Below are 25,365 nucleotides of genomic sequence, written 5' to 3' on the forward strand. Positions count from 1 at the left end.
AGGTGAAGGCCAGGCTCCTTAGCACCATCCACCTGAAGATATAGTGGACTATGCACCTCAAATTGCTGCTGCCCGGGTGTGGCCACCCAGCTTCTGGAAGAGCTACCAAGAGAGGCAGCAGGGCTGGCAACTTCTAGGACATTACTACTTTGATGAAGGAAGTATAGTTACTAGTTACAGAACATTGTTTAGTAATCATTACAATTTATTTTCTTAAATTATTTGGATAGGTATGTGTGTTGTTTACTAATACAATGATTTGCAATTATGAAGTTTTCTCTCAGTTTGAATATGCATTGCTGGAGATGGTGGAGAAGTATAACCAGTCTTAAATGTGCATGAGTGGTTAAATGTAGACCCACCAGTGTGATTACAAGTGTCTCTGCAGTGCCAAGTGAATAAAACAAAGGCAAACTTTCAGGTATAAAGAAACATTTCTGTAGAATCTGTGGTTAAAATATGCCCTTCCAAAAAAGATATGGCCAAAAAAAAATATTTCATGACTAAAAGGAAATTAGGTCAAGCTTAAATTGATTTATGTTATACACAATTAGCATTTTAATAAGAAGCAAAAATTCAATGCACCATTTGAATAAAAAATTCAGATAATGATGTTTTCGTTGACTGATGTAGTAATAAGATTGCAGAGGTACATGGCAGGAACCCCATGCCCAGCTTGGCTCTGTGGGGAGCTGGCTGTATAACCTTGGAAAAGTCATTTAATTTGCCTGTGTCAGAATATTTTTTATTTTACAAAATGAGACAGTTAAGCTAGCTGATGTCTAAGGCATCTTGTACTTTCAAAATTTTGCAACTATGAACTACATACTTTTAAGGGACAGGAAAGGATCATGAAAATTTTACAGTTGGTGCAATACTTTGGACAACTGAATTTTTAAATAAAACTGATGTTTGATTTTTAGTTAACTTTCTCCTTAATTTTTGTTTATAAAACTTCAATTAAAATAGTAAAATGTAATAATAATCTTTCATGAAAACTTCCAAAAATATTAGGTTGGTGCAAAGGTAACTGTGGTTTTAGCATTGTTGAAATTTGCCAATTGATATTGGAATACATTCTTAAATAAATGTGGTTATTTTATATATTATTTTAATGCACATTTCTCACTTTATTTTTTTTGCTAATGACTTATTACTTGATGTTTATTTTATATTTATTTTAGACTATGGAAGTGATGTTAGACAAAAAGCAAATTCAAGTGATTTTCTTATGTGAGTTCAAAATGGGTTGTAAAGCAGCAGAGACAACTCGCAACATCAACAACGCATTTGGACCAGGAACTGCTAACGCACGTACAGTGCAGTGGTGGTTCAGAAAGTTTTGCAAAGCAGAGAGAGCCTTGAAGATGAGGAGCACAGTGGCGGCCATTGGAAGCTGACAACAACCAATGGAGAGCAATCATCAAAGCTGATCCTCTTCCAACTACATGAGAAGCTGCCAGAAGAACTCAATGTTGACCATTCTACAGTTGTTCTGCATTTGAAGCAAATTGGAAAGGTGAAAGAGCTCGGTAAGTGGGTGCCTCAGGAGCTGACCAAAAATAAAAAAAAAATCGTCATTTTGAAATGTCATCTTCTCTTCTTGTATGCAACAACAATGAACCATTTTTTTTTTATCAGATTGTAAAGTGCCATGAAAAGTAGATTTTACATGATAACCAGCGACAACCAGCTCAGTGGTTGGACGGAGAAGAAGCTCTAAAGCACTTCCCAAAGCCAAACTTGCACCAAAAAAAGGTCATGGTCACCGTTTGGTGGTCTGCTGCCTGTCTGAGCCACAACAGCTTTCTGAATCCCGGCGAAACCATTACACCTGAGAAGTATGCTCAGCAAATCTATGAGATGCTCCGAAAAGTATAACGCCTGTAGCTGGCATCGGTCAACAGAAAGGGCCCAATTCTTCTCCACAACAACGCCCGACTGCACATGGCACAACCAACCCTGCAAAAGTTGAACAAGTTGGCTACAAAATTTTGCCTCATCCACCATATCCACCGACCTCTCGCCAACCGACTACCACTTCTTCAAGTATCTCGACAACTTTTTGTAGGGAAAATGCTTCCACAACCAGCAGGGTGCAGAAAATGCTTTCCAAGAGTTTGTGAAATCCTGAAACACAGATTTTTAAGCTACAGGAATAAACAAACTTATTTCTTGTTGGCAAAAATGTGTTGATTGTAACAGTTGCTATTTTGATTAATAAAGATGTGTTTGAGCCTAGTTATTATGATTTAAAATTCATGATCCAAAACCGCAATTACTTTTGCACCAACCTAAATAGCTACATGAGGAAGAGGTCAGGATATATTGAGAAAAGTATTTTAATATAGCAAATATAGTTTTCAATCCTTGGTTTATTTCTTTAAAAAACTATATTAATACCTTATATACAAAAACACCTAAATGGGGACTCTGTCTTTTGTTGTAAAGCACCTGCCACATGGAATCCAGAAATAAGCCTATTGTCCTAATAGATTTATTGCCATTGTCTAAAACTTGGATATATTTCAACCCTATTTAGTTGTATTCAATCAAATGTTTTTCTATAGGAGAGTTTTCTCTGTCTTTCTTCTCCTTGAAAAACTCAAAACAATAGCTATCCTACCACTTTTTCTCAAAAGTGACTATTGTCATTATCAGTGGCTTCCTCGTGGTAATCTGGATACTTCTGGAATTGTACTGTACCTTTGGAAAACTCTGGAACATTAATATACTGTGTAATTTGTCAGTGATGTAAAACCAGTAATAAGGCTACAAAGTCTTCTTATATCTGGTGTATTGATTCTTTGTAGCTATTTACACATTTAAACTATAGTAGTCCCCCGCCCATCCATGGGGGATACAACCCAACACCTCTAGTGTATGCCTGAAACCATGGATAGTACTGAACCCTATATATACTATGTTCTTTCTATACATTCATACCTACGATAAGGTTTAATTTATGAATTAAGCACAGTAAGAGATAAAAACAAAAACAATAAAACAATTATAACAATATACTATAATACAAGTTATGTGAATGTGGTCTGTCTCTCAAAATATGTTATTGTATTGTACCATGGGTACTTGAAACCTTAGAAAATGAAACTGTGAATAAGGTGGGGGCTGGGAGTACTACTGTACCCATTTGCCATGAGACATTCATTCATATTAAGCATAAACATTTCTCAAATTCCAGGCATGGATTTGGCAAAAATTTTCCAGGTGAATAAACCTGGAAGTAATTGTTTTAGAATCAATTTCAAGATTCATAGGAACCACTAAACTGAAAAAAGAAAAAAAAAAAAGGAATCCTATCCTAAAATAATTCATAGACTTTTGGAAAATGTGAGAGGAGTTAGAAGATGAATCCTTCACGGAGGGATGTTGATACCGAGGCTCAGACTGTAGTTATGTGGAATTCAGGTCTCCTGTGGGCCAGGGTAATGTTTTCTTCTGATTGCTGACTTGGAACATGCTATTTCTGAGCTAGGAAAATCACTCTTAGAAAACAGTGAGCCACTGGACTCAAATACATTTCAAATAACACAGGTGCCTGTACATAAAGGAATACAATGTCCTCAAATAGTGACCATACGCTATTTTGTTTAGGACCAGGGAAAAGAAAATCCATCCAATGATTCTATCCTGATTAGGGTGTTTTTTTCTTTTTCTTTTTTCTTGTTTTTTATTTTTAACAATTGCTTTGGGTCAAGGCCAAATGAATAATTTTCCCAATGGAGTTGTTTCCATTGTCTAAAACTTGGATATATTTTGACTCTATTTAATTGTGCTTGGTCAAGTACTTTTACAGGAAAATTTTCTCTGTGTTGCACCCCACCCCCTTGGAAAACTTGAAACAATAACCATCTTAATACCCTCTCTAAAATCTACATAATTTCCTAACTCAAGCCCTTAGTCACCATCCTTATTTTGAAAACCATCATTCTCAACTGACTGATTGTGCCAAATAAATTTTGATTCTCAGACTTCCTAGTTTGAGCTCTCTAATGAAATTTTGTGGGAAAGAAGGATTCCATTCCAAGATTGAAAGAAAGACTACATATTTTGTAAACAAACATTAAAAAATGATTTTAAAAATACCTTTCTTTTTTCCAATATTCTGCCTTAATTGTTTCTCTTGCATTTTGGTTATGTTTTCACAATAAATTCTAAAATAGTCAAACTTGGACAATTTTCATTAATTTAGGTGTTTAAATTTACTTTAACATTTTAATTTTATTATTTCTTTGTCTCTCTCTGCATATATTTAATATATATATAAACATATATTATACATCTGCATACATTAAGCTTTTGAATCAAGGAGGTGAAACAATTATCGTTCATTATGTGTAATTTCAGAAACTAACATGAAATAGTGGGAAAAGTCATAAGAAACGACTTATAGCTATGTGTATTCCACACTGAAGACTATCAGATGAGAAAATATGAGATGAACTGAGGTAAACTCTTTCACACCTCATACATCATTCCCCTGTGCCCACATGCTCAGTGAAAGTTTGGTCCCAATCCAGTGTCAGATACATGAGTCATGACTCGGAGCAGATCTGGGGATACCCCAGTTTATCTGTACCATCCATCCACCCACCCATCCTCCCAACCAGCCAGTCAGCTTGCCAGGCAGCAGTACTAAGGGTCTATTAGGCATTAGACACTGTGCTAGCACTAAGGGGACACAACACTGTGAAGCAAGTTCTTGTATGTAAGACCTGAGGAAGCAAAAAAGTTTCAAAACAACCCAAGAATTTCAAGCATAATTTGTGGAGTCTCTGAGGAAAGCAGATCACAAGGGACCTAGTTGCATGATGGACTTAAATGTCTCCATTCTACCATTCATTCAATATGCTCCTTCACCCAAATAATGACTTTCATCAGGAAATGTTTAGGGCATGTACAGAGAAAAGTAGACATGACTTTAATTTTCCACAAGCTTTCCTGGGACAGTATCAGATGGTTACTTATACATTGAAAACTGCTTCTGCCCCACCCCCCACCTCAAAAACAACAAAAAAAGGGAAATTTTTTTTTATCACCAAAGACCATCATCATCCAGGATAACTTGCATGTTTGCTCATTCCGGACACATTCTGCACGAATACTAGCGCCCAGTACATTTCTGTTCAGAAAGGCTGGGTTTCGCTAAGAATGAGAGTGTTGCGGTCATCAAAATGATTAAATGTAGTAACATCAAAAAGATTTCTTTTCCTCTCTGTAGCACTTTATAGCGGTCATTTCAAGTTACTGAAATCAAGGGATTCTAACTGAGGCAGCACAGAATGTAGTTAAGTTTCTTGGCTCTGCAGCCGGACTACTAGGTTCAATTCTATTCATTCTACTGTTATTTGCATGATATCAGGGATAAGTCACTTAATTTCTTTGTACTTGAGTTTCTTCGGCTGTAAAAAGGGAATAATAAGAATAATAGTACCCAAACCTCATAAAGTTGTGTAAGAAAAATAAATTAGATAGTTCATAAAAAGTTATACAGTCTGACTTAAATGCTAGACCTTATTATTATTTTTATCTTGGAGAGGCATGCTTGTCGAATGAGGGATTTGGAGTTTGATTTGTTATATTTGGGTATGCTGTAAATTGCCATGAATAAATATTACTAATCCCATCCCACTAGTGAAATGACTCAAGCAAATGGAAACCAAGTGACTAATTTGAGTATCTCTACTAAATTAAGATGGAATTAAAACCCAACAAACCATTTCCAGAGCTTTCTTACTTGGGCTTATCTCAAGAAGATAAGCCTATTACAAGTCTTAGCACTTATAACAATGATGTATCCATGGACTCTCTATGAGTTCAAAGTGCTTCATGTGAACCGTGATGTTCACTGGATTACTAATCAATATTTACCGAGCACTTACAAGATGTATGGGATTGTTACCTGGCCTTGAAGTGTTTCCCCAACTTTGCAGATAGAAAAACAAAAATCAAAAGAAAACAAGGGCTTCAATGTCACTTCCAAAACCAGAGGAGAGGGTTGATGTTATAAAGAAGTGTTGATTCTTCCCACTGCATTCCTATAGCCCAGGTTTTGTCCCTCAGACCACACACTATCTCACTGCATTTATATTTAGCAAAAAAATTTAAAGACCCATACCTATTTATCTCATCTGTTTTCCCTGATCTCCTACTGGTTATATAGCATATTCATATAGTTCTTAGAATCAAAGCAAACATGAACTTTATTACAAAGCAGGGCTAGAATTTATTCATAAAATAGCATGATGATAAATCCCACTTAGCTTTTGAAACTATAAGTTGCAGCACAGGGTATGAAGATAGCATACACTTTGTAACAGTTATATTTTTTTGTTAAAAAGAATGATCATGTTTTGAATTCTTAGAAGGAATAACGTTTATTAATACCACCAGCACAGGGAAATTTTAATTACCTTCTAAATCTTGTGTTAAGAGGGTTTTTGTTTGTTTGTTTTGTTTTTTTGAGACAGAGTCTCCCTTTGTTGCCCGGGCTAGAGTGAGTGCCGTGGCGTCAGCCTAGCTCACAGCAACCTCAAACTCCTGGGCTTAAGCGATCCTACTGCCTCAGCCTCCCGAGTAGCTGGGACTATAGGCATGTGCCACCATGCCCGGCTAATTTTTTCTATATATATTTTAGTTGGCCAGATAATTTCTTTCTATTTTTAGTAGAGACGGGGGTCTCGCTCTTGCTCAGGCTGGTCTCGAACTCCTGACCTCGAGAGATCCACCTGCCTTAGCCTCCCAGAGTGCTAGGATTACAGGCATGAGCCACCGCGCCCGGCCGTTAAGAGGTTTTAAAGCAAAATTTTCTTTTTAAACCTATTGTGTTCATTGTATTATATATTTATGTCATTTACTTCTATAATTGTGAAAAGTCATCTTTTTTCCTTCTCGTTGCCCTGAAAAAGAATAGAGTTCTCTTAGCCAGATCAATTCTAACAGAAATGGTTGTAAGTTCATAGGTAGTTTAAATTTTCCTTATCTTTTTTTAAAAGATAAGCTTTTGGAGAATCTCTTTTTTGTTAAATACTTTTTAACAAATACAGTATATCAAAATAATCTACAATATCACCTTCAGTTTTAAAAGCTACAAAATCTACCCCTAACCATTAAGCATGTTTGCTTTTATGGCTCACTTCCAGAGTAAGGACTTGGACACACGTATGATGGCAATAGCTAAAATACTGCAAAAGTCGGATGTTTTATTTTGATAATCATTCCACAAATACATGCTTCATAATCTAGATCAAACAGAGAATTCTCAGCCCACAAAACCTGCAAAGGAGGCAATGTGTCTTCTGTGAAACATTCTACAAAGAATATAGCTTCCCATAAGGATATTCATCAATATTTGGAAAATATTATTTATTGTTTTTAAAAAAACACACCTCAACAGTAGTATACAACAAACAGCTGGCCTTCTGATCGATTTCTAGCTAACTGGGCAGGCAAAAAGATTCTAGATTTAGGTCTTCGTTCAGATACTTGCTAAGTGTAACAAGGCATCTTTCTTAACCCTTTCGGACCTTAATCCCCTGCTTTGTGAAATGAGATTTGAGATGACATCTAAGTTCCCTTCCAAACATATAATTGTATGTATCTTGCTCTGTGATAATGATACTTAGGGGCACCATGGAGTTCACAAAGCATTGTCACATCAACAGTCTCATTTGAGCTTCATAACTGATTTACAGAGTAAGATGGGGCAATTATTTCTACTTATTTTTCCCAACAAGTATGTTGCTTTTGCTATCTAGCAGGATTCACTAGAGACAACAGGATCCAAGAAAAAAAAAAAAAATACAGACAAATCTAGTTTTCAGAAGTCAGAACAAGCATTCCATAAAAAATTTCTTCCTATTCAGTGGTTCCTCATCATATAAACCCTTCAAGGCCTTACTTAAAAGAAAAACAATTTTAAATAAAGAATGTCATGCTATGTGCTTCTGATGATGCAGTCGCCAGTTGAGACAAATCATATGTTGATTTTAGCTTGAAAGTAACATTTAATTTGCCACTCAAAAAATATGTTTTGAGGGAGAAGGAGAATCCTGGAGCTATTTGAAATTTCCAAGAGCACTGGGGCTTAGGTAAAAGTAGGTTTTTATTTTTGAAGCTCATCTTTGCAAAATATTTTTATATAAATTGGAAATTAACAAAAAATAGTTTACAAAGAAGAGAAAAAAATGAGACTTTCCTTACCAAAAAGAAATATACTAAATCCTGAGTGGAATTCCGAGTATCTCTGATGTCTTGCAGCTTCCTTACTTCAGGGAAACCCAACAACAATTCCTCGAAAATGCGTCTAACACTTTAAAGTTAATAAAGTACAACAACAGATGTTATTTTATTTCATTTTTGCAACAATTCTCTGAGGAAGGTAAGATCTGGAAAGTCTGTCCTAATTAAGTTCCCAATTATTGTTCATCTCGGAGGTCAAGGCACTTCCTGATAAGTGAAATCTACAAGTTATCTAAAAGACTCATTTTAGCCATTATATCTAACCTCTTCCTGACTGATTTCCTCATCAAGACCATCATGAAAGGCAAGAAACACAAATATTACACCATTTGAGATTTTCTCCCTCTCCTTCTCTGTCCCCCTCTTCCTTTTCCCTCCTTGCCCATTACTCACATCCCTTCTGGAAATGCAAAGAAGCAGGAAAACAGCCAGAGGATGGGGCAACCATAAGGAAGGAGGAGAAACAAGCGGCCTCGATAATCTAATCAGGTACCTACCAGTGGGCTGTCTGAAGCAGAGCATATTAAAAAAACTTGATAACATTTTATCAGTCTGACTTGCCAGTCATAATGATAGTTTTCATGGCCACTTTTATCTATAATTAAGCCTCTGAAACAATGCAAAGTACAATAAACTATGCTTTTGTCTTGATGTAGATATAGATATGCTATTCTTTTGCTTGACGTTTAATAATTCACACATAGCCTAAGAAAAAATTCTTAAGCAGAATACTTGACTGACCAGAACAAGCTCCCTCCCTGCCCAGACAAAAAAAAAAAAAAAAAAGCAGTTTAATGTATAATCTAGCACCAGAGCATCCTATTTATTACACCTTATATTATGGTCTTTTGGGATATGTGCCTTTTCACTATTAAAAGTCCCAAAGGCTCTCACAATGGTAAGTCATTTTCTTTAAAGATTTCCTTTTCCAATTTGAAATATTGCCTTCAAATATGTTTGGAAGTTGAAATAATTTTAATTTCCCCTCCACAAATGAGGAAAATCACATGTTTTCCATCAGCTCATTAACCCTTTGACCTTTGCAAAAACATGAATTATTGAATATATATCTAATGAAAAGTAATTTCCATGTTTTAGTTAGAATCTAGCAATTTTGTCGTGGGTATAATTTTGAATAGAATTGAAGTAATCCCTAAGCATGACAGTAAGTCAATTAAGAAAAGAGGAAGTATTCATAATGCCAACTGTTAGTAGACACAATTTTGAAATCTCAATTTATAATATCTTGCAAATTCACAGCTATAGCTCTCAAAATCAAATTAACCTTTTCTACCTCAAAGGATTTTAAGGGCTTTCAATATGAGTGCCCAAAGTTATGTGACACCAGATCCCACCTTAAATTCTGATTTGATGTTATTTCTTTAATCAGTATAAATGCAAGATAACATTCATCTCTTTTGCCCCAACCTTTGAGCAAGCTTTAATCAAACCTCTCATTCACACTCCCCGTTCAAAGATTTCTCTAGCCACACAATTTGTATGAGTGTCTCCAGCAGCAACTGAGAAAGTAGGCTGTGATAAACAAGCTCTTACACATTTTAAAACAAACAGATCAATCAGAAGTTTATAAATATGATGGCTTTTTACTTAAAGAGAAAGCCAAATATGAAAGAGCCAGAGGCTTTCACTACTTTTCTACTTTAAACTTTCTAATAATTAATAAGGTCACTTTTTACTTCAATGGAGAAATAAAGTTATCAGGCTATAATGATTCAGAATAAAATTGCAACATAATCATATGAATCTTATGCATTTATCACCTTTAACTGAGATCACAGAGTAGCAGAAAGAAAAAAAAATTAAAGACACTAGTACTACTTAATCCTTAAACAACAACAACAAATAAACTAAACAGATATAAAGCTACTACAATGTTTCCCATTCTTAGGCATTATATTTTTCATTAAAAACTACCATAAAAGGAATACTAATCTATTACACTAAGTATGTCACAAGTGCATTATACTGTAAATTTAAAATTATTTGCATTAGAATCTCAAATGCTACCCCCAATACCCTGTGAGAAAGCATTTTCTGGGGTACAATCAGATGCTAAAACTGCCACATTCATTCAAGGCTGCCACATCCAATGAGTAAACCAAAATATGGGACTTACCTTATTATAAATAAATGGCAAATTGCAGGCAGTTTTCAGCTTGCAGCTATCTAGCATAGTTGATTAGAAATGCACAAAACATCTTTTACTCCAGTGAGAGAACTACATATCCAGACTTGCCTTTCTTCAGTGAACACCAGCAAGACAGACTGTTCACCTCCAAGTGCTAGCAACAGCCTGGCACGGAGCACTTGCTGCTCTCAACTGCAGCGACTTAGAATGAAAGTAAGAGGAACCCGTGATGTTCAAATACCGTTGCTTTGGATTCACAGGATATGACTCAACTCTCAAGCCAGTCGGGGTACAGTTTCCCTTCACAAAACTGTGAGTACAGATTACATAACAAGCATCATCTCTGGGGGTCCTCAAATGCTTCCATTAAATATTAAAATTTTCACCTACGAAGTCAAACATACATTTTTGACAGTCAACCTCTTCCCCATGGCATAAGCCACAATTGAAAATGAGAATAATAACCCTGCACAAAGAAAACTATTCTGCTTGTTCTCTGCAGGGAATTAATTTAATGTTATTAAAGGTGTGTGAACTTGCCAACATCTCCCTGACAGGCATATAAAAAAGAGGCGCATTAAAGTCACTAACATTCCCAACAGTACAGAAACAATGTGTAGAATAAAACTCTATTTTAACATGCAAGAAGTGGCATTCTGTACAACACAATAGAATCTCCTTCACTAAGTAGAGAATGGAAATAGATCTTTGTGGTTTGCTGTTGCTGTTTCCCACAGAAATCCTGTCCTACGCTGTCATTACCTCGTGATGCTAGTTTTGCCCACCTCTCCAACTCGAGTCCTCCTTTCTCTGTTCTGTGAGCATTTCTAAAGGAACATGACTAATGACACAACTCCTCTAGTAAATGTGGCAATTTTCTGTGCTTTCTCCACCACCCATTACCCTTTAACTCTGAGCTGTATTAAGCTTGATCACACATTGAATTATTAATATATTTGGACACCTCAGCCAATAAATATTACAGACGTAGATCCTTGGAGAAAAGTCTACTACATAAATTCAATCGCCATCACGTCATCAAGCTGAAACTATCTAAAACAGGACTAAGTAGAAATGTAAGGTGAGCTATATATATCATTTAAAACATTTTAGCAGTCACATTAAAAAAGTAAAAAAGAAACATGTAAATTTAATTTTAATACTTTTTACCCCAATATAGCTAAAATATATTTCAACATGTTAGCAATATAAACATACTAGTCTTGGTGATCTGATCTATGTTTTGCACTTGTATTACATTTCCACTTGAACTAGCTACTTTCAAGTGCTCAATAGCCACACAGGGCCAGTGGCTACCATACTGTATAGTATAGGTCTGGGGTTAAGGTTCATTCTCGGTCTTCATGTTGTAGTTCAAATGTTTTCTTTTCAGAACATTCAGAAAGGTCTTCCCTCACCACTTTTCCTGAAATGACCTTCTCCAATTACTTTCCATCTGATGATCTTTTTTATTACCTTCATAGTACAGCACAGTCTGGAATTTTCCTCTTTATTAATTTTTTTTACCTATTTAGAATCTGTGGCCCATAACAGGAACATAAGAAAACTAAGGGCAGCGATCTTATTGTACTCAACATACCACTAGCACGGTCACCAATCCATAGCAGAATTTAACAGACAAATTGTTTACAAAACAAATAAAATACAGAATTTATGCTGTGGTTTGGCAAATAATAGAATATTAAGAAATGTGTTTCTCATAGCACTAACTTTTTAGCAAGTATAGTGGGCAACACTTCCCTGAATTGAGAAATTATCCCTTTTTCAGAATATTAATGATCCTCCGTCTATAACATGCTTCATTCTCATGTGCAATTATATACATAAACAATGTACTTGTTTCATTACTCTAGTAAAGACAGAATACTTTGGTCCCAATGATGTAAACCTGGATACCATTGTGATGTTTGTTTATCTCCTATTCGCAAAACATAAAATCAGTGTATACTATCCACCCTGCAGTGCTAGGGTGCTGGGGTCAGGGATGGGCATGTGACCCAATCTGGCCCCGTGAGAGCCAACCTCTCCACTTTTGCTGATACTGGGAAAGAGGTTATGTTTGCAGAATATAAGTGTAGGATTGCCGGTTTTCATCTTTGCTACTGTATAAAGTGAGGTTGTCTGAAAACAGGCCAATCAGAGAAAAACAAAGCCAAATATGTGGAAGGCAGATTCCTGACAACACTATTGTAATTCCCAGATACTGTCACACGTGAAGTCACATCTGCCCTTTACTGCGATGATGGATGTACTAAATGTTCACTGCAGAATTGTAATGGTGAAAACTAGAAATTTTGCAAGGAGCCATGAACAGTGGAAGGGTTAAATAAATGATGAATTAACCATAGTGAGGAATATACTACATAGCTTTTTTTTTTTTTTTTTTTAAAGAATCAGGTTATCTAGATACACTGACATGGAAAGCTCCCTAAAGGATGTTAAACAGAAATAAAATATTGGGGAAAAATACATTATCCTAGTCATTAGCCCATGAATTTTTATATGCATATTCATAGAAAAGGGCCCAGAATATGCATACCCACTCTGGACAGGTGGTTGTATTTGGGAAAGAGATGTGAGGTAGGGGAGGGACGGGGGACGAAGCAATCCAATTGTTTTATCCAGTTTATTACTTATTGCATAAATCTTATAAAATAAAAATTAATTCATGTATTTCTTAGGTAATTTTAAAAGAACATGTTACATTTAAAAAAATAATTTGATATTTTCTATTTCCATACTTTGCTACATTATACTCACTCTAAGTGGACTACTCTCCTTTATTATTTTTTAAAGTGATGCAATAGAAATGAAAGTGCTCTTCTCTGCCCCACTCTCCATTCTTTCACAGCCCCAATTTGTGTATTCCTAAGTTTTTTGGTTTGGTTAAAGGATATGCCAAAGACAAAGAAAGACAAAGAAAGACAAAGAAAGGACAGAGAGAGACAGAGACAGCAAGCTGTGTTAGAATCTCCAATGTTGCCTTCTAACAGCGGCCAAGGTCTTTGGGTTTTTAATATTTTTCTCTTGGCCTCCTGCAAGCTCTTTTATTGGCTTCATAAAATACCACTTGAATGTATTCAACTGTAAACATCACAACAGTTTAATATTTATTATAATTTACCTTAATTTGGTTAGTCCTGGATCAGAGTAAATAAACTTGCTTATCAATGGCTCACTGAGAAATTTCTGATTTCTGAATTGGGCACAACTGCTTTTCTAATTAACACAAAATCAAAACCTTCAGTTGCTTTTTTGGCTGCTCTAGTGCTCAAAAACCCTTACATTACCCTAGGTACACTCATCGCATCTCATGCTTTCGGATTCCCCTAGATGTCCACAGTATTCCCTTCTTAAAAATGACACAGCTAAAGACACTTAGAGTCTGAGGCAGGAGTGGGGCCCTTTGACTTTTGATGTGGAAGACTGGATTTGAATTTACACAGTGCTGACCAACTGATGCAGGCACCGCTATGCTCTGGCTCCAAAGCCCACTTACCCTAATAACGTAAACCCCCTACTTATCCTGTTGATATCCTCCTTCCATTCCCCTTGCCTCCCCTTGAAATCTTAACATTGTGTCAAATTTGCTTCAGATTTTTTGGAAGAAATAAAACATTATAGATACATTTGAAGCCCTATTAAGTCCCTGCCTATCCCATTCTCTTCCCTCTCTCTCTCCAAAGGCAAATACTCCCCTGAGCTAGCTTTTATCATTCTCCTATTTTTTAACTTTTATTAGATGTGTGTATCCATAAATATTATTAACAATTTGCATGTTTAAGCTTTATAAAAGTGGTATCATAGTATATAGATCTTTTAAATCATTTTTTTTTTTTTTGCTTAGCATTATTTTCCTGAGGTTTATATATATATATATAACTGCTGTATAGCATTCCAGTATATTTGTCCTTTCTCCCATTCATGGACATTAGTTTGTTTCTAATTTATTGCTATTATCAAACTATTCTAATTCTTGTACATGCGGAAGAATTTCTCTAAAGATGACTACCTAGGAATGGAATTGTGGAGTCATAGGATATGCACAGCTTCACCTTTACTAGACATTGTCAAACTGCATCTCAACATAATTAGACTAGCTTGCAATTCAACCAGCAGTGTATAGGAGCTGTCGTCACCCCCAACTCTTGCAAATGATCTCCATGGTATTGATAGTCCAGATGATGAAATACGAGAGTCTTGCTATTCCAGACTCACCATTTTTGCTCTTTCCTTGTGACTGGCACAGAATTTCAATGTTTTAATTTAGATTTTTCTGATTACTACTTACTAAAGTTGAGCATTTTATCTTACTATCAATGTTCTTTTTCCTGTTAGGTTGTGTGCCCTTCCTTTACATATTTTCAGGAGGTCTTTATATATTATAGTGCTACTCCTTTGTCAATTTTATGAGTTATAAATATTATCCTTCAGTATGTGGTTTGTCTTATCATTATTTATAACATCTTTTGCTGTTTTTCTTTATTTTAAAATTTGTGGTTTGTTTATTAATTGAAAATTTTATTTTTCTTAGGTGTTTACTTATATTTCTTGAGTCAGAAATATGAAAATCAAGTGTTCCTTGGTCCTTATCCCTGCAGCATTATCAACAACAATGTCAGACAGCATAGCTAAAGGGAAACTGAGAAGAATTCCTATTTCTTCTGAGTAGTTCAGTTAATTATACACTGTTTACCTGCTATGTACCTTGTACTGTGTTAGAGGGTACAAACATGAAGCAGTCCTACAATCAATAAATTTATGGTCTAATTAAGATTTGTAAACAATCTGATGATGATGATGATGAAGAAGAAAGGTAGAGGTAACCGTGTGCCAGAGATTGTGCTACTGCATTATTTAGTTTAACAGTTTAAGTAAGATAGAATAAGTGGTATTGTAAAAGATGAGTGCAGAATGGTATGCACACAGAGAAAAGAGAGTATGTCATAACCTTGCAACCCAAAGATCATTCTAGATACAAGATAGTCAACTTTGAGGTAGTAAGGACCTGTGAGATAAAGTAAGACCTCAAACTGACATTTCTATTTTCTCATGTTGATCTGTTTCCCTAGATAACTCAGAAATTAATTCTGATTTATTTAGAAGATTAATAAAAATTAAAGGGGAAACAAGTTACTCATTTGGAGAAAAATGCTTCCTTGGGAGAAAAGTTCACTTTTGCAATCAGTGTTCCAATCACATAATGGCATTTTCTCCCTTTATTAGAGACAAAGTAAAAATTTTAAAATGCCTACATTTCTTAGGAAGTCTAACAAATGGTACATCCATCTTCCTGTGTTATTAATAATTTAAAAGATCAGAAATAAAAATAAACTCTTGTTCCTTAAAGACATCTCATGGTAAATACATTTGTAAACAGAGCACCCAAATTCATCTCGTCTGTAAATACAGATGTTCACATTATGTCTCTCTCAGTGCAGATTATATCTTTAGCCTTTAAAGAGTACAGAGTATGAGAGTGCTGAATGTTCTTCCCCCAGCGGGAAAACAGGGCTCTGAGCTAGAAATAGAGCAGGGTGGCCGGCAGCATCGCGCACTTCCTGAGGAAAGATGAAGGGAACCCCACTTCCTTACCCTTCAGCTTTCACATCACTGTAACCCTCTAGGACTTGCAAACTAGAATGTGTTTTCTTCACTCGGGGGTGACAGGAAAGTGAATGTGAAAATGAGAAAAGAAGGCTGTCATCTGAGAATTAAACTTTGAAATAAAAATACAGCAGGTAAGAGCATAGATAAATGAATTCAACTTCAATTGTCAGAAGGAGACAAACTCAAATGCCCTAAAGGCACACACATTACCAGCAGCTAATGTGGATCAATGTCTTAGACCTGGGGAATGGGTTGGGGCGGTGGGGGACCACAGTGAACTGAACAAGGACAAGACTCAAGCTTCCTTTAAAGGGGACAGTCTCTACTCGGCTCCAGATGATTGAACAGATGTAGGAAGGGGCCAGATCTCTGGATTTTTTTTCAAGAAAGGCTACAGGTCTAGATTGTTATTAATATGTGAATACTCCTGATTTTTAAATCTTAGTCTTTACACTGGATGAGACAAACAAACCTTTTAATGTGCCCCATGGGCAGTCAATCAGTCTCAGACTCATACGCATGATGATAGTCTGATTGGACATACTGGCTCTACCCATAGAAACAATATGGCAAAAACAGGTAAGACAGAGTGCAGACCAGGAAACAGGGAAAAAGCTGTCTCAGAAGCATGGGCAGGAGCCATTCAGACACTGGGCTAGGGTGCTGGAGGCGGGTGGCATGTCCCTTCCTATTGTGGACCTGCCTCTTTCATTCCATTAAACCCACGAGTCTGAGAACAATCTGCCCTTCTGATTCCATGATCACCAAACTTCCTTTTGATTAGAATTTGCGATCTGTCTGGCATGCCTTTAGGGAGAACTTGCTTGAAACTTGAGGGGGTTGAGGAACAACTCAGCAGCTATGTCTCTCATTATAAATTAATAAACTGACAGCCGGCTTAGAGGTTTGCTCCCCATGTGGCCTGCCTACAGGCACAAAATGGGCTGGGTGGGAACGTGGGCTGCTATCCTCAGCAGTTTCACTTCTTGTAAACGGAAACATTGGCATTCTAATCTTGCACATTAGTTGTATGAGCTCCATTAATGAGTCCAGCCCTGGAGGACAGATGTGCTCTGAAACTGCCGACAAGTGGTTTCTGGGAGCACAAGGCTTTGGGCCGGACTGTGCATAGTGGCAAATTCCCTAACACAAGGCCACCCTACAAGGCCTGTTGGTAGCTATTATTAATACCTTATATCCTCACTTACCCTCATTCTAACTGCTCTGGCCATTCATTTCCAAGGATCCTTACCTCGGTTTCTAGAAAGGCAGAAATGACCTTGAAATGTCAAGTTAAGAATTAAAGATAAACTTTAATGAACAGGGACAGAAAGCTCACAGAAATGTAAAATATATATATTTGTAGTCATTGGTACCAGGGAGGAGGCACTGTGCTATGTGCTTGCCATAGACCATTCCATTTAATCCTCACAGAAACTCTGTGAAACAGGCACTACTTTGGGCAATTACACTGTGTTACAAAGGAAGAAACTGAGGCTTAAAGAGGTTAAGTAATTTGACCACATATACCCAGCTAACAAGTAGTGGAGGTGGGATTAGAACCTGCACCCTGAAACACTACACCACGTTGCCTGTATGCTGTACTTTATTTCACTTTTTTAAATATGAGACACTCATTTTGCACTTACTTTTTGCCAGACAATGTTCTAACTACCAATATTAACGGGTTTACCACTCATAATAACTCTATGAAATGGACACCATAATATTCCCATTCCGATAAGGAAACTGAGGCAGAGAAGTTATGTAACTTGCCCAGGATTATACACCTAGCAGGGGGCATAACCAGGATTCGAACCCAGCATTCTGGCTCCAGAGTACATGCTCTCAAGTGTCTGTGCTACTCCACACAATGTTCCCTAGGGACAAGTGATATAGATTCCAATTCTAAACCTTCATTTCAGCACTGTTGTAACTACAATTTTTCAGGAGGATAGATGGAAACAACACAAGGGAAAGAAATCTATGTTATATCATTTCTCTTTATTATATACCAATTAGAAAAACTGCAATTCTTCTTCTAGATTTAAGAACTACAGAGCAAATAACATCATGAAATACTACAGGCCTGGATATAATCATTCTTAGGAGATATATTCAAGGACAGTGACAAATTTAAGTCTGCAATTTTTTTTTTACCCCCTTCACTACTGCAGGGGGAATGAAAGGAATATTTTTCATTTCTGCATGTATAAATCCTGGGAGGTAAAGATTGGAATACTTTTGAGACATCTAAAATGAAGAAAATATTCCAGAGTTTAATTCAAAAGTCATTTGCTCCTAGAAACCGAGCAGGTTTGATTTCAGAATCAAAACGCATTGAACATAAAGCAGTAGATGTGGATTCCTCCTACTTTGAACCAGACTTTCTGTTAAACTTAACATGGAACTTTCAGATCCATAAATTTCAGACTTTTATTAAGAATAATACTTTGAAATTGATTTGGTAAAAATAACACCTGCTGACTCATATTGTAAATGTGAAGGAAACTTTTCTATTTAAACAGTGAGGAAAGGCCCTCACTGGTTCCTACACTACTTTAACAAGTTTTGCAGTTACCACCTGGCTCACTGGGACAGGCTGTCCTCAAGCCTTCAGCTGCCCTGACTGCTCGGAAGCTGCCTTGCTGTAATGATGCCCAATTAGTCCCGAGACCACAGGAAGACAAGGAGGTGTCTGGCCAGCTCGTCCCACAACCATTTCAGCTCTAGCCGCTATCTGACTGCAACTACATGAAGAATGCTGGGCTGGACTCTTCCAGACTAGTCTTTCACACATTCCCGACTCACAAGATCATGAGCAAAAATCCTTCTCAGCCGGAGTCTAAAAAGTTAACTCAAATCTGAATCCAGAAGCTCTCTTTCTTTGAGTCCTTCATCTGTTTTGTCCTGCTCTAGTTTGATTTAGTTCATTAACTCTTTCTAGAAACTGTCACCTTGGGAAATACAGCATGCTGCAGAACTAGCTCATGCACCGGCAATTGAACAAAAAGAAACAATACCCACAGTACTTTCCTTCTTTCAGCGTTCTCTTCTCCACCAACAGTACGACCAACCATTCTTGCTCAACACAATTTGTATAGTCTGGTTCTCAACCGGGAGCTCACTCCCCGGCAATGACTTTCCTACTTTCACTCTTCACAGAATTCTCAGCACAGCCTCACACCCAGGCCCCTCTGCAGAGGCCCCATCTATTTGCATCTTTGGATCTCTCTTCTCATCTTCTCATGCTGCTCTCATTCTCCCTTTCATTCCTTTCCATATTGTAGAGCAACTTTTGGGACTTTAAAGCAAATATGTGAGGCAATGTTGCATGGTAGTTAGGGGAGTGTGTTTTAAAACAGACCACCTAGGCATGTATTGTCTCTGCCAGTTACATACTGTTTGTTATTACTGCCATCATTATTATTCAATGTTTAATTTTGAATTTCTTAACTTTGAGGTAAGAGATAAGACATAATTTAAAAATTTGTAAATATAAATTAGCTAGCTTTCTTTTTAGCTAATGACTTAATTTTTAGAAAACTAGGTGCTAATTCTGTCAGTGCATCAATTAGCAATTACATTTTATACACACTCCTCATTCTCCAGCTTTTCCTTCTCAGATTTTTATCTTCTCTTGCCCCTTCAGTGCTCTGCTCCAGGGGAATCAGTCCTCGGTCCTCGGCTTTCCTTGCCATGGAGCAGGGTCCCAGACTCCACAGGGCAGACAAAGCATGCGGTGCGCAGACACGTGCGGGGCTGGGCGGCACTAGGGCATCATGGCCCAACCAAAGGGCACTGCTGCTGCTCTGCCCAGTGCTGCTGTCTGGGATTGTAGGCCCAGTGTGGTAAGATTTTCTAATTTTTAAAAACCTTGTAGAATATTTAGTTTGAAACAATATCGCCAGCCTTGGGAAGATACTCTATAGTCTCACAGAGTCACCTGCAGGTCCATGGTACTCATTATTATGCAGGGTGCTCCCACATCTCTGTCTTTAGCCCAGACCTGAGCAGTACTCTCTCTCTCTGTGTGTGTATTAACAAAGTCATTGAGCCCTCTGCACTAGGCACTGGAAAATCAAAGACAACTAATACGCAACTGAAGCCCCTGCCCAGAAGGGGTTTACAGTCTATCAATCAAATTACTTCCCAGACACCTCTGTCTGGAGATGTTCAAACTGGGCTTGTTGGAAATTATATTTATCACTACCACCCCACTCTACACTTCCCCTCTCCTCTTCCCCCCATAAACCTACTCTCCTTGGTGCCTCCTTACTTATCTGAAAGCTGTTGCCCAAACCAGAGACCTGGAATTCATCTAGGACCCCTCTCCTACCTAAGAGCCATTCAGACCCTAAGGCCCGCCAACTCAATGGCCTGTACACCTCTCATTCCCAGGGCCGACTCTCCATCCTTCAAAATACTTCCCTACTCATAATTTCTTGTACGAGTTATTGTAACTACCTTTTGTAGCAATTTTAATATGTACAAAGTTTTTATGACATTCCTCTGCTTAGGAGGTAGGGTCTATGTCCTCTCTCCCCTTAAAACTGGGTTGGCTTTTGTGACTGTTTTGGCCAGTGAAGTACAGTAGAAGTGAAGCTATGAGACTTCCTGGGTTAGAACATGAAAGTTTTGCAGCTACCACCTTGCTCACTGGGACAGCCTGTCTTCCAGCCTTCAGCTGCCCTCTCTGCCTGGGGGCTGCTTTGCTACAATGAAGCCTAATTAGTCCTGAGACCACAAGCAGAAAAGGAGGTGTCTTGTCAGCCCATCCCACAAGTGTTTCAGCTCTATCCTCCATCTGACTGCAACTAATAACATGGGAAGGACGCTGCTCTGGGATCTTCCAGGCAAGTTTTTCATATGTTCCTGAATTACAAGATCATGAGCAAAGTAAATCATAGTTTTAAACTGCTAAGTTTCAAATAATTTGTTGCACAGCAATAGTAACCAGAACAGAACTCAAAACAGAAACCTAAAACATGTGTCATTAAAATTGAGACAGACAGCAGAAGCTAAAAGGGCCTCAAGGAAAGTTTTAGTACAAATCAGCAGAAGTTAGTTAGAGACTTTGAAGAAGCTGTCAGTGAGGGCTCAAAGAAAAGTATGAAAAGTGTTGCTGGAAGTTGGATGAAAGGGATTTCTTATTATGTAGAAGCAGCAAGTTTCACAAAACTGTCATTTGTGATAATATGGACATTAGAATGGTACCTAGTGAATTTGACCAGCTAAGGAGATCTCCAAGTGACTTTATGGTTTTTTGTTTTATTTTGTTTTGTTTTTCTGCCTATAATAAAATGCAAGAGAAAAGAGATGAGCTAAAGAACAAACTGTTATATATAAAGCAGTTAAAACTTTCTGGGTTAAAACAACAACAACAACCCGTTTTTTTATTTTCAGCCTCTCCAAACAGCAAACAATTCTCAACTTAAGAAAAGGATTGTGGGTATTGCCAGAGGTTGGCTAACAGATACAAAGTATAGCTAGATAGGAGATGATGTTCTATAGCACTGCAGGGTGACTATAATTAGAAACAATTTATTGTGTATTTTCCAATAGCTAGAAGAATGGATTTTGAATGTTCCCAACACAAACAAATGATAAATGTTTGAGGTGATGGATATGTTAATTATCCTGATTTGATCATTACATATTGTATACATGTATTAATATTAAAATATCACTGTACTCCATAAATATATACAATTATATGTCAATTAAAAATAATAAAGGCAAAAAAACCTTAAAATAATAAAAGTAAAGAACAATGCAAATATACCACCTTCCAAAAATTTAAAATAAAAATAAAAAGCTTTAGGACAAAGAATGATCCAGGTTGAAATAATAAAATCCTTTATTAAGACTTCAGGAAAATCTAAGACAGTGTCTCCTGAAACTTTTTGGATGGACAATGGCCCTCTAAGAATCTAAAGAGTATGCTTCACAAATTCTCTCCATTAAACAATTAGGCTTCTAAGTATCTTAAGGATGTTATTTCAAGGCACCTCATTGGCAGCCTAAAGTAGAGAAGGACTTACCTTGAAGACATTCATGGTTGTGGATTCACAGAAAACCCACAAAGTATTTGAGAGCATTGTTCTGTATAAGAACCACCCATTTGGACTAAAACAGATAGGCACAGTACAAAATGAAAAGTGGACTTTGGACACACAACTGTTCTAAAGGCAGTAAACAGGCCAAGAAGTCTATTTAGTTGCAAATACAGGGTGTTTTGTTTGTTTGTTTTAATTTTTTTAATGGAAAATAAAGGCTTACTTAGGCAGAGCCAAAAGCCCAGAGAGTGGAACCAAGGGCTCTCTCTAAAAGGACAATTCCCAGCAGCAGGACTAGACCCTAATGAAGAAATTGGCAACATGAGCCGGGCTGGATTTCATGATTTCTATGGGCCAGTGATTGCCGCGTGCCTCGTGTTTTCTCCCTGGTAAGTGGGTGTGTCTATAGCAGTTTACCTACGCCTGGTCTGCCATTGAAAGTGGGGTGTGAGGGTGAGTGGCAGATAACTCATCTCTTCAGTTCATACTTCCTCAGACTGAGGAGTTGTATACCCAATTTACTGCATTCAAGGAGCCTAATCTTCACTTCGACCTTAGATAATAAAATACTGTGCTTTAAGCAGACGTTTGAGGTCTTGGGAGAGAGGATGAATATATTCTACACGTGAGAAGGATGTGAGTTGTAGCTACACGGGGGTTCATGAAAGATTGCATTTTTCAAAGAGGGCCCCTGAAATTTTTGTTCCACATGCTCTTCTCACAGTGTGACACTGCTCCCATCAAGAGGAGGGGTCTAGTTTCTTTCCCCTTAAATCTAGACAGGACTGTGGCTATAGCAAAAGTGACACTATGTGACTTCCAAGGCAACGTCATGAAAGCTCTATTGAGGGCTTACACTTAGAAAACAGCCACCATACCACAAGGAAGCCCAAGCAGCCCATGGAGAGGCCCACATGGAGGAAAATCTAGGCTCCCAGCCTATAGTCCCAGCTGAGCTCGAGGCCAATGGCCAGCACCAACTTTCCAGGTGTTTGAATAAATCATCTTGAAAATGGATCCTCTAGCCCCCTGTTGAGTGATGTTATATGGAACAGAGACGAGCTGCCCTTTTCAAGCCCTGCCAGAACTGCAGATTGAGGAACAAATAAATGATGGATGTTGTCTTAAGCTACTAAGTTTTCGATAGTGTGTTATGCAGCAATAAATAACTGGAGTACATTTTTACTGCTTTCCTTTTCTGCTGTCTTCTATTTCTCCTGATGCCCAGTGAAATTTTTGGAAGGAAAAGCTGATCAGGTCATGTCCCAGACCTTTCTTTTTTTCCATTTGGATCTCTACCACTAAACTGTAAGCATCTTAAGGTCATAAATGATTTTTTAACATTATAATAGAATTAAAAATTTACCAAATAAATCAATTACCAAGTATCTTATTTCTGGAGCTTTAATAGAATCTATAATGGAATCTTGACTCATAATATATAAATTTTGTGAAAATGAATTACCAAATTAATAATAATGCTGATTTCCCTTTAAGGAATCTAAGGAAAAAAATTTAAAACATTAATTCATTTTCAAATGTTAATAGTTTGTACTTATAAATCAAGAGATATCCTTGATGAAGATAACTTTTGACCAAGAAAATATGGTACAAAAAGTTACCACACATTTCTTTATAAGTAGATGACATACTGTTTCGCCTAAACTTTAATAATCTCATTTTGATAAGTACCGAACTATAAATACAAATACAGTTTTATCACATAAAGGCATAGAGTTATGAGCAAATCTCAATATTGGCTATTGCAATTTCTGAGAATTTCAAAATTTTCTGTTAACATGATATACTATATCTTTTTCCCTAAATATTTCTTTCTTCCTTCTTTATTACACAAACACTCCCAAACTTATCCTGTAACAAATTCTTCATATTTGCACATTTTTTTGTTGTGCTTCCTAGTGATTACTTCTGCCCAAGGCAAACTACTTTCTCTTTTATTATTTATGTTAGATTTTTATAACACTTATTTCCTCCAAGGAGTTTAAGGTGCTTGGCATACGGAGGTTTTGTGGTTTACCTGCTTTAATGAACTTTAACGCATTGCAATAGCAAAGAGCAATGACAAAGTTAGAAGGAAAAGATCACACAGTATGGAACACAGTAGCAGTGTCAGAAGTCAACAGGGTTGGCTTATTTGCAGAGCAGTGAGAACTCAGGGAATTGCGAAAATAACTACCTCCAAACCATGTTCAACTTCATAGTGCTACCCTCGGGAATAGAAGGTGTCCCAATCTTTCATTTTTAAGTTGATTTCAGGATCCCTGCTTTCAGGCTACTCTACTTCTTCCAGTCTTATGTCTGTGTCAAAATAACTGATCAAAAGTTGAGTAGCAGTCCCTGTTCTTTGTATATTATGTCAAATTGGACAGCAGGAGGAAGCAGCATGAAGTTAATGACTCTGTTTGACCTTAGCTATATCTAAACCCATTGAAGAAACCGATTGATGTATCAGTCAGGTGAAGGAGGGGGTTGGTGGATTTGAAGTGAAGGGAGACCCAGAGGGCAGACAGGACGTGTCTGAGGGTTCCTTGCCCTGAGGGCTCAGAAGACCTCTAAGGGGAAGGCTGGTGTGTGACACTTGCAGAGGTGGGAGTTTGACATCCCGAATGGAGACTCAGAGTTACAACTAAGCTGATGCAATGACAATGAAAAATGTGATACTTATCACACACCTGATTTTGTAGGCAGAGACTCTTTCAAAAGTGATACAACTTCAGCGAAACAAAATCTGAAAATCACCTGTCAGTGTTTCATCTGTGCCACACAAGAGTACTCAGTATTTCCATTGTAGAGACTGACTTCTTGAGAGAAGTTTTTTGATAGAGGTGGATAAAAAGAAAAGCATTTCAACAACTTCTTGCAGAAGGTATTAATGACCCCATTATATTTGATGAACAAAACTCTACAAACTTTTCATTCTCAAGCAGACAAAACAGAAATTATTAGTTACGTGTTCAGTTTGATAGATTTATACAGTCACAAAAGGAATAAACCTTTTATAACCAATTTAGCTTCAATTCATAATGATAGAGAGACTTCTGAGAGTGATCTGGGCTATCCAGCTTCGACTTTGCTGAGGGTCTTAAGAGTAGTGGGGGAAAAAGAAGAGACAGAGTGCATGAGAAGCAAGAGAGAAAGGAAAGAAAAAGAGGAAAGCAAATAGTTGCTCCAAATTCACTGGAGAAAATAGGTCTGCTTAAAAAGATGTTCCATAAATGGAAGAAGCTCTAATTCTTGCAATAT

General features: G+C 37.2%; 1 protein-coding gene across 6 annotated transcripts in view; it reads right to left on the bottom strand.

Annotated features, from left to right (window-relative positions):
* Window positions 1-25,365, bottom strand: part of MCTP1 (multiple C2 and transmembrane domain containing 1) — a 494,950-nt gene that overhangs the window by 326,882 nt on the left and 142,703 nt on the right. For 2 of the 6 annotated variants that reach the window (XM_069491906.1, XM_069491907.1), the window contains exons 1-2: window positions 10,400-10,620; window positions 9,930-9,932 (exon numbers count right to left, since the gene is read on the bottom strand). The exons of the other annotated variants lie outside the window; for them this stretch is intronic. In XM_069491906.1, coding sequence (XP_069348007.1) covers window positions 9,930-9,932; window positions 10,400-10,456 — 60 coding nt within the window. In that variant the 5' untranslated portion in view covers window positions 10,457-10,620. Of the gene's footprint in view, window positions 1-9,929; window positions 9,933-10,399; window positions 10,621-25,365 lie in introns of those variants that run through there. 6 annotated transcript variants of the gene reach the window in all.

Source organism: Eulemur rufifrons, chromosome 17 (genome assembly GCF_041146395.1).
Source record: "Eulemur rufifrons isolate Redbay chromosome 17, OSU_ERuf_1, whole genome shotgun sequence".
NCBI lineage: Eukaryota > Metazoa > Chordata > Mammalia > Primates > Lemuridae > Eulemur > Eulemur rufifrons.